General features: G+C 34.2%; 1 protein-coding gene across 7 annotated transcripts; it reads right to left on the bottom strand.

The window, feature by feature from the left end:
• Nucleotides 1-711: 711 nt before the first annotated feature.
• On the bottom strand, nucleotides 712-9,269 carry LOC114292193 (WRKY transcription factor 44). Of its 7 annotated transcripts, none has more exons than XM_028236102.2 (7): nucleotides 9,034-9,269; nucleotides 8,869-8,955; nucleotides 4,795-5,225; nucleotides 4,542-4,682; nucleotides 3,326-4,065; nucleotides 3,063-3,212; nucleotides 712-1,168 (listed from the first exon to the last, which is right to left on the bottom strand). In XM_028236102.2, the coding sequence occupies exons 3-7, from the start codon at nucleotides 5,011-5,013 to the stop codon at nucleotides 982-984; spliced, it is 1,437 nt and encodes a 478-aa protein (XP_028091903.2). In that variant the 5' UTR covers nucleotides 5,014-5,225; nucleotides 8,869-8,955; nucleotides 9,034-9,269; the 3' UTR covers nucleotides 712-981. The 7 variants fall into 7 exon arrangements, with proteins under 7 accessions (XP_028091903.2, XP_082749378.1, XP_028091905.2 ...); XM_082893252.1 differs by having other exon boundaries at nucleotides 9,056-9,261; XM_028236104.2 differs by having other exon boundaries at nucleotides 9,119-9,252.
• Between the last annotated feature and the right edge of the window lie 250 nt (nucleotides 9,270-9,519).

Raw genomic sequence — 9,519 nt, forward strand, 5'->3', positions numbered from 1 at the left:
AAAAATTCTAAAAATATAAGCCTAATCTTTGTCCGTTGAGCCAAGCTCGTGGGTCAACCAATTGGGCTCACCTGTTGGTCCATGAGAGATAGTCCGCAACTTGACCTGCAAGCTCATCTAGGCTAAGTCTATTGAGTAAAGCATAGGCTTAAAGTTATGACCTTCAAGCAAGCTTGGGAATAATTTTCACAGGCCAACTATAACTCATGTTTAATGTAGAAGTAGATATGTAAACGCAAAGAAAAAAAGAGTACCAGTAAACTATAAAAAAGGGCGACATTAACCAATCTAACATAATCAAAGGTCAATAGTTTAAACCTTACCATAAGAAAAACTCCTTTTCAGGCTAGGCCTAATCTTTTTCCTTCGTCTCAATATAATTTTAATCATTAGATTATATCTCAAGATTCTCACATGATTAATAATTATAAATGCATTGAAATAGAAAGACAAGAATTTGGAGACAAATCTTTAAAAGCAACTATTATCTATTCCATGTTAATGTTCCCACCTTATACATGCATGTTCAGTTGTTGAACATAGATAATAACGCACCCATCTTTATACCCAAATACACACATAAATACAGGGTTTATAGGCCTCACACCAATTATTGGTAGTTGTTTCCAAAGGAGCAGTTGCATATTCACATGGCAAAAGCACCTATAACACATAATACTCATTGGCTCATTAGTCTACATATAAACAAACCTTATGCATATGCTCATGAACATGGTGTGTTTGTATTTTCCTCTCCCTTTTCTTTTCCTTTGACAATCCAATATCCAAAAGCAGTCTAAATGTCTAGCAAAATGGAAAACAATGTAGACGGGATGAAAAAATGTATACATAAGCTAAAGAACACACGGTAAGTGTAAAGGTAACAAAATAGCCAATTTGATAATTCAAAAAAACAAAAAAAAAAATCACAGAAAGCATGAATTGTTGGGTTGGTATCGTGTCCTTCAACAGTACCAATCATCACGGTTTGCCCTTTGAAGTTGCAGCCTGTGAATCTGGTTCAGAAGAAGCTGGATTCATGGTCTTGACGGGCATGTCATGGTTATGCTTTCCCTCGTATGTTGTCACAAATGCTGTTGGGTCATCTGATGCTCTTTCAACGTGCTTGCGCACGTTGCACTTGGGATTGGTGCATCTATAGTAACTTCTGCATGACCAGTTAAGCCTCGGTGAGGGAGAAAGAGAGAGAGAGTACATTATCTAGAGAGAAACAGAAATAATTTTCTCATTTCAGCTCTACTGTAATTCCTATCAAGAAAAATAATAGTAATAATAACACCAGAATTATCCACCCAAAAATAATACCAGAATTCACAAAACTAATCAGCTTGTTTAGTTTGAGTTTTCTGAATTCACTTTTCTGAAAATTGAAACATTTGTTTTCCGTATTTTTTTGTTTTCATTGATTTTTTTTAATATTTTAAGCAATTTTTTTTTTAATTTTTTGATACACTTAACATAAATACACATAAAAAGTATAATATTTGTAAAAAAATCTTTAAAAAATTTACTAAATACCAAAAATAAAAAATAAAACAAAAAGAACAAAAATTCAATACATTTTTCGTATTCTTGTGTATTTATTAATTTTTTTTACAAATATTTTATTTTTAGATACATCTAAGTAAAATGCATCTAAAAAACTAAAAAAATTGCTTACAATTTTAAAAATATTCACTAAAAACAAAATAACACGAAAAACAAAAACAAAAAAAACTTAATTTTTAAAAAATTAAATTCAGAAAATTAAAACTAAACACAATGAATAAGGCAAAGTACATAAACCTGGTATTTATTTTTTTTAAAAATTTATTATTTAGCTCCCGTTGAGGTCATAAAATAACACGCACCTCATTTTACGTTCCCTTCAATTTTTGCAGGTGCCAAAAATATTTGAGAACTATTTCATGCCAACTTAGTTAATAACTTTTGTGAATATAAAGAGTTAATATATTTTTCAATGCCTGTATCTCATGAAAAATTCAAGAAAGCGTGGTAGGTTAGTTACTATGAAGTATGAGCACTTTGAAAAATATGTTGTACTCGTATTGGATATTTATCGACGTATGGTACCTCGTATGGTACTTCTGCATACGTACTGAGTACACGTATCCAAGATTTTTCTTCTTAATTTTTAACACACCTAGACACACCTAATATATACCCCATGCCGTACCGTACCTCAGTTGAAACAATATTTTCTTCTACTACAGAAATAAAACTCCTTTCACTAGACTTCTTTTTTATTTTTTGTTTTATGCTTAACATTATTTTAAAATTAAACTATGGTTTGTAAGTTATTTAATATATTGACATTTAATTTTGATTTATACCTTTACTTTTGACATTAAATGTTAATTATAGGTTGGATCTTAACAAATTAAACCATTTAATTAATTTTTACATTACTCTAAATTAAAAATAAATATTTTTTTAACAAGCTCAAGCCGTACCAGTACCCCATTCATGCTTCATAGGTTAGTTATAACCTAAAATTACTCCAAGAACTGCAAATTATTCGTGTTGTTTCCATGAATCATAGATAACTCATCTTATTAGTGATAATGGAATTCTGTGAAAATTTAGATACGGTAAAATCTTGAATATTCAGTGGGAAGAAGAATTAGAAGCAAACAACCAATAAATTACGTACTTCCACGAGTTTAAGGTGAAATGTGGACAAGAACTATCATGTTACTTAAATCGTAAAATTGTGAATATATTTGATTGGTGTAAAAGCATCTTTTAAAGAGAATTTTAAGAGGTATCATTCAACATCAAACTTTGGTGAATCCCCTCTTCTTGTAGAATTTATAGCTGAGCTCAATTTTTCTGTTGAGCTTTTTTAACTTTTTGGGATTGTCTACGCCTTTGGAAGTGCTTTTTTGTTCTAGTAATACAATTCAATCTTAGAAGCAGGAAACTCCTATCGGAACCTCAATCCTGCTCCCGCTCATGCCTCGCCCCCACTCCCGTTTCATGCAACTTTGAATTCAACACAATCTTTATTTATCCCCAAAAAAAAAATAAGAATTACCAACCTGGGATATGGATTTCCCTTCACAACTTTTTGCCCATATTTTCTCCAGCGAAAGCCATCTCCTATAATCTCAGGATCCGGGGAATTCTGAACCACAGCAGGTGGATCTTGTACTCCTTCCCCTGACATGCCCGGTTCATTCTCATTTTTCCTGCAGGAGAGATGGCACAAATCAGCACCGACCTATGCTATGTCCTGTTTGAATTAATATGAAATATGGTGAATCTATACTTGCTTCATTTTCAAGTTAAGCTAAACTCTTACCTTCTTTTACTTTTCGGTTCATCATCTTCTGCTTCCAAACCCTTGCTTCCATCCTCACAATCCCCACTAAGCCCACAAGAATGCTCAGGAGTCCCGAGACCAGTATTGACCGCTCTACCACCAACATGATCATAAGATGGAGGCACTTTGCCTGAATAAGTCGAATGGGTCGATAATCCAACTTCGTTCTGGTTTTCTATTCTACCTTCAGAACCTTCAATTCTCTCATTGAGTTTGTTACTCCATGACGGGGCATTGTTTGTCTCTTGAACAATCCCATCCGATACTAATCCTTGCCCTTGTCCCCCAGATGCATTGCGCTTAAGCGGCTGAGGCTTTGAATGGTTGTGTTCGCCCTTGTAGACAATTTCCGCTATCTGGCCATCTAATGATCTCTCTACCTTCTTTTTTACTTGGCAATTTGGGTGCGTGCACTTATAGTAACTTCGCGGATACTCACTTCCTTTGACTTGCTTTTGCCCATATTTCCTCCAATTATATCCATCATAAGAAGGCCGATCCACACTGCTAGTTGGTGGCAAAGATTTCTGACCGCCTTCTGTGTTTTCTAATGCTATATTCGAAGGCTCAGTCGTCTTCTCTCTTTCTGCTTGTGATGAGAAATTCGGCTGAAAGGTCAAGCTAAGGTCAGATCTGAAATTGGACTTGAATGGATTTGGAGTTTGAACACGGGCCTCAACTTGAGCCAGAGCTTGTTGATGACTAATATTGGAGTTTCCCTGGACAAAAATAAAACATTTTCACACATGTTTTTGTTAGGAATTTCGTAACACGTAAGCAGGATCAGTGAGCACAAGAATTATAAATCACACACACACACAACACGAGATTTAAGCAAAAACTAGGGTTATGTCCACAGTTGCTGCGGTTTCACTCGATCAAAAACAGTTACAAGTGGGATATAGACATAGCTGGCCACCAATCACAGGTGTGGAATTATCAAAATATCCTTACTCTAAATTCGGAGTCAAGTGGTTGGTGCTCAGTATTTATCAGGATCCACACACGCTAACCCAATAATTTTGATATTTAGACCATAGATTTAAGCATATATAGCAAGTTCAAGTTTGTATTTTATGCATTTGCATGTTGGTTTGGGACATGGAAAATCTGATAGATCAATTGGTATCAAGAAAAATCAAGAAAAAATAGAATGTGTTTTTTAATCAACAAAACACTAGATATGGATACTAACCAGATTTGCCAACATAGAAAAAGTCGTCTTTGATACGACCTTTGCTAAGGGTTTATATAACACAGTTGATTTGCTGTCAGAATTCAAAACCTTATCCACCTTATCAGATGGACAACACATTGCAGCTCCAGATATCTGGGCCTAAAATTGTTGAACAGTACAAAGATCAAAAACCAACATTCGAAAGAGAAGTATGTGAACTATCAGATGACAAAACCTTTAGGGGGAGAGGAAAAAAAAAATGGACAATTACCTGGGAAGAAACCACGCCAACAGGAGCACGGGTTGTTGCTGGCTTAAACCTTACAGTCTTTGGTCTAATGGCAGTGACTGCAGTTTCAGGATGTGCATTAGTGGGCGAGGAATTAATGGCACCAGCGAGGAGATCTGAGAAGGACCCAAAATTGGAACAAGTAGGCTTTGAAGGAACCGGTTTAGCTATAACTATCCTCTCTGCCTCTTTAACCTCCATTATCAATCAATATAGGAAGTACTACTCGAGTCTTTTAGTTGATTAGGTGTTGTGATTTGGAATTTAGACCATCTTAAAAACCAATCTGTCTAAATCCTGTCTCCAAAGAGCAAGTAAAGGAGTGAAAAGATGTTTGGAGCTGAGATCGAGATCAGCTTCTCGCTAGCGTTGGTTTTTTGCTGCTCAAAGACTGAAAATCAACTTCCTTAAACCTGCATAATATTGGTTTATGTTAATGAGTAAATAACTTTGAAGAATAATGATAAAACAAGAACGGAGTATGATGTAATCTTCGACAAAGAAAACTGTTGTGTTGTAAGCAGCATAAATAGTGGTGGTTTGGATACCAATTTTATGGTTAGTGACCACACAAGAAAGTCTTAAATATATTCTAGGTCCTACCCAGTGCACAAAGCTCTTGCTTACAGCAGAGTCTCGGAGAGGTAGTAGGTACTAGGTAGGCTGCATTTCCCCCACCTTTTTGGTGGAGAGATTGATTCCCGTGGCTAGCTCAAGCCAATGCCATAGCACTGGGAGTAGATAGCACTTTTTGTTCTAGACATAAATAAATAAATAAAAATCATCATTTATAGTTCACAGTTATCCCAATGTTTTGAATCTCACAAAATAAACAAACCCTCCACCAAAAATAAAGGTTGTAACCTCCATAATTCAACAGAATGTGGCCTTGAGAGGGGAAAATGGGAAAGAAAAAGATAATAAGAAAAGTCTAAAATGTCTCTACCATAACTAACTTTTGGAGAAAGTTCCATCTTCTTTAGATCATCAAAGAATGAAAAGTGGTGAATAATGAAGATGTGATTCCAAGATCAATGGCAGCATAAAAGATAAAGAACAAACTCAGCATGAAAAAGAAGCAGTCAAAGGTTCGACATGCTAATGCCTGCATCTACGGACAAAATGTAGGGCTTCCCTTAGTTGCACGAAGTGGGAGCGGGGGAACGTTGCCACTTAGAGGAGTCGTAGATTAGGAACGCTTATGTATTATTTTTATTAATTATATTTTAAATTTATCTATATAATTTTGTTTTTTATTTTTAATTGACATACATGTACATATTTTTCTTAATAAATGAATTGGCATACATATATGTATATGTTATAAATGCGATATAATTTTTTTTCTCAAATTAATATTTGAAATATATTATATATGATAAAATAAATTATTTTAAGCATAAAATAAATAATATTATATATGATAAAATAAATTATTTTTATTTTAGGCATAAAAATTATATTATTTATGATATATTATATTATACAATGTTATATTATACAATAATATTCTATAATATGAATAATCTTATATATCATTATATTAATGTAATTTATATTATATAATATATAAGAAGAGAAAGAGGACAGAGAACAGAAATAGAACAGAGAGAAAAGAAGACAGTCGAGAGAGAGAGAGAGAGAGAGAGAGTAGAAGAAGAAGGAGATCGAGAGGAGAGGAAGAGGGAGATCGAGAGGAGAGGAAGATAGATCGAGAGAGAGAGAAGACATAGAAGGAGATCAAGCATCGAGTGAAGAAGATCAATGTCGAAGTCGAAGTCGTTGAAGCCAACGACTAGTGGAATTGAAGTCGGCAATCAGATCGAACAGCGAACGGCAACCAGGTTCTCTCTTGCTCTCTTCTCTTTCATTTCTTTTGCCATATTCGTTTGTTAAGAGCCGTATCCCGCACCCGCACCCGTACCCGTGTCGTGTCGTGTCGACATGGGTACCTCCGGAAATCCAAAGAGTCCATGTAACGTAGGTCACCATCACTCCCACCCAGTTAAATCTGCGATTCTATCTAAATGGAGACGCGATTCTATCACAAAGCTTGCTATGAATCGCTGAATCGTGATTCTAGATGAGAATTGTCTCCCCTTCCGACGATTCCTGCTACTAAGGGGCTTCCATTATGTGAAAATTGTTGTAAGTAAATTTTGCGAGTGGTAGGCTCGGCCAGAAACTAGTCGGTGAAAGCAAAGACAACATGGTAGGCACTTAGCAACTCAACTTTGTACCATGAAAATGGAGGGAATATCAAAAAAGTAAAAAGTTAGAAAATAATTGCAAGTTCATGAAAGTACAAGTGATTTATGCACAAGATTGCACAAATGAGTATTGTACTTCCATGAATTTGCAATTATTTTTTTGCACAAATGCCAGATAACACTACCCGCATTTATACTCGAGCATGATAGATGCTGGCATACAACCCCCCAAATGATCCTCATCCCATACTAATGGATCACGAGGTGATCAAACCATAACAATGGTGAAACCTCTTGCACCATATCTAATGCTTGGGTGAGAAACCTTCCTGCAGGAGATGGATTCTCTAGGAGGAGGATGGAATGAGATTCAAAATTCAAACACCAAAGGACACAACAAAAGCTATAAATACATGGTTGTTGTAACCGTGGAGGTCACATAGAATTGAACTCTCTCTCTCTCTCTTAGTCGGATAATCATCTCTTGCATGATAACTACCCTCATGGGAATTCTCATCCATATCCATGTTTTTAACACACACTATGCCTACTTCTTATCCCAAATTAACAAACAATCAAAACAGAGTTCAGGGCTTCTTTGGAGCTTCAAAACGGCAGCACTGAGGAACTGGTCCTATGAAATTTCTCATTTATTTTTTCAAGTGTATGACGATTAAATTATTTCTGTTGTCAGTGTTGTGCATTACATAACATTGAAGGTGGCATTTAGACAAGTATTATACAAGAAGCAGTTGTCTCCACAATAAAGAGATTTTTTTCCTTCACCTTTGCCGTTGGAAGAATTATGTTTTAAAAGGTTACTAATCTCTAAACAAATGTGACTACCTCCAAAATATCCTAAAGAAACAAGATTTTAAATTCAGTCCAACTAATCTTGCCTTACAACAGATTATACTTAACAATTTAATACACGCCTTCTTTGGAAGCCTAAGACCTGTTCTCATAGTCGCTCACATTGCTTGTCAGATTTTCAGAAAATATACCATTCAAATCGATTCAAGACAGACTACATCATACTGCTTTTCTATAGCAAATATTACAAAGACCAAACCAGAAGGACCGTATATTGTGGTAGCATTCGAGATTATCATTCCAAAATAATTACAAATATTAATGCTTAATCACTTTTGATTCAAAGAAACTGCCTAACCCACAACTAAAAGAACAAAATCATCATTCGGTATATGGCAATAATTTGAAAACCCTAATTTACCCTTTTTTTTTAAAAGCAAATATTTAGGATTGTCAATTTCCATAACAGCAATTTTACCCCAATTAATTGACACAATAAAATAAAAAGCAAAAAAGCCACAGAAACCATCAATTTTTTTTTTAAAAAAAATCATAATTAGTGCTTAAGGGTGTGTAGGAGAGGCATCACTGGATTCCCATAATATTCAAACCCAAGCGCTGGGGACAGATAGCAATTGCCTTTGGTTGAGGTCACAAATAACAAATTCTAGCACCAAATAACAAATTCTTCATTTAAATACCTTAGGAAAATTAACATTATCTAATCCCCTAATATACTGGGTGTCCTCGATTCGAGTCTTACCTGCTAGATGATGCAATTTCCATAGCACAAATAATAAAAAATCAAAATAAAAAATCTCAAAATATAATGGAACATAAATTTCAACCAAATAAACAGAAAAGCAGAACAAAATAGCATAATACAATTGAATCAGAAAGTTAAAAAAAAAAAAAAATTAAAACAAAAAAGAAACCCTAACAAGTAAAAACATACGAATAGAAACCACAGACCAAATTCAAAAGCATTCACAGTAAGAAAGAAAGAGAGACATATAAAGAAGTGGAAACTAACCAGAAAGGGAGCAACTAACAATCTATGAAAATGATTTGCTTCCAATTAAATCTCATTTACTAGCCACTACACAGCATTCAACTCTACCTGCATTTCAGAACCCAGAATTTCAATAAGAACAAAAATATTTTTAAAAAATAATAAAAGTAGAAATATAATACATACACATGTGTATATATATATATACATGTATGACAGAGAAACAAGACTCGACCCACGATAGAGAAAACTTTAGTTGATCTTTGCACACCATGATAAAGTAAACATGCACAGTACATGGGCTTTGTCCTCTTTTTCAGCTAGAGAGAGAGAGAGAGAGAGAGAGAGAGAGATTTTCTAGAGCATCTGCAGCCAAATGTGAGGTAGTTCACATTTCACACTCTTGGTTGGTTTGGGAAATGGACTGGTTTTTTTGGATTTTTTAATTTTTTTTTATTATTTTAATTTGGGATTAAAAAGTTTAGTTTGAAAAGAATTTTTGATTTTTTAAATTTTTTTATGAGAGAAAGAATATAATAATTATAAATTAGTCGTAATATTTTATCTTATTAAATTAAAAAAAAAATATGAGTAAAATAATTAAAAAGTTGACTTTTAACTCTCTAAGCGTGTGAAAAAGTTTGCAAAATAAATTTTTGAAAATCCAAAGAT

This window comes from Camellia sinensis, chromosome 10, assembly GCF_055761805.1.
Source record: "Camellia sinensis isolate YWXY chromosome 10, ASM5576180v1, whole genome shotgun sequence".
Taxonomy (NCBI): Eukaryota; Viridiplantae; Streptophyta; class Magnoliopsida; order Ericales; family Theaceae; genus Camellia; species Camellia sinensis.

Excerpts from the sequence above, each read along its gene's own strand:
- LOC114292193 (XM_028236102.2), bottom strand. The coding sequence starts at position 5,013 with ATGGAGGTTAAAGAGGCAGAGAGGATAGTTATAGCTAAACCGGTTCCT. Across the intron at positions 3,213-3,325 it reads GAACCGAAAAGTAAAAGAAG|GAAAAATGAGAATGAACCGG; the intron begins GTAAGAGTTTAG and ends TCTCTCCTGCAG. Across the intron at positions 1,169-3,062 it reads AAGGGAAATCCATATCCCAG|AAGTTACTATAGATGCACCA; the intron begins GTTGGTAATTCT and ends CTGGTCATGCAG.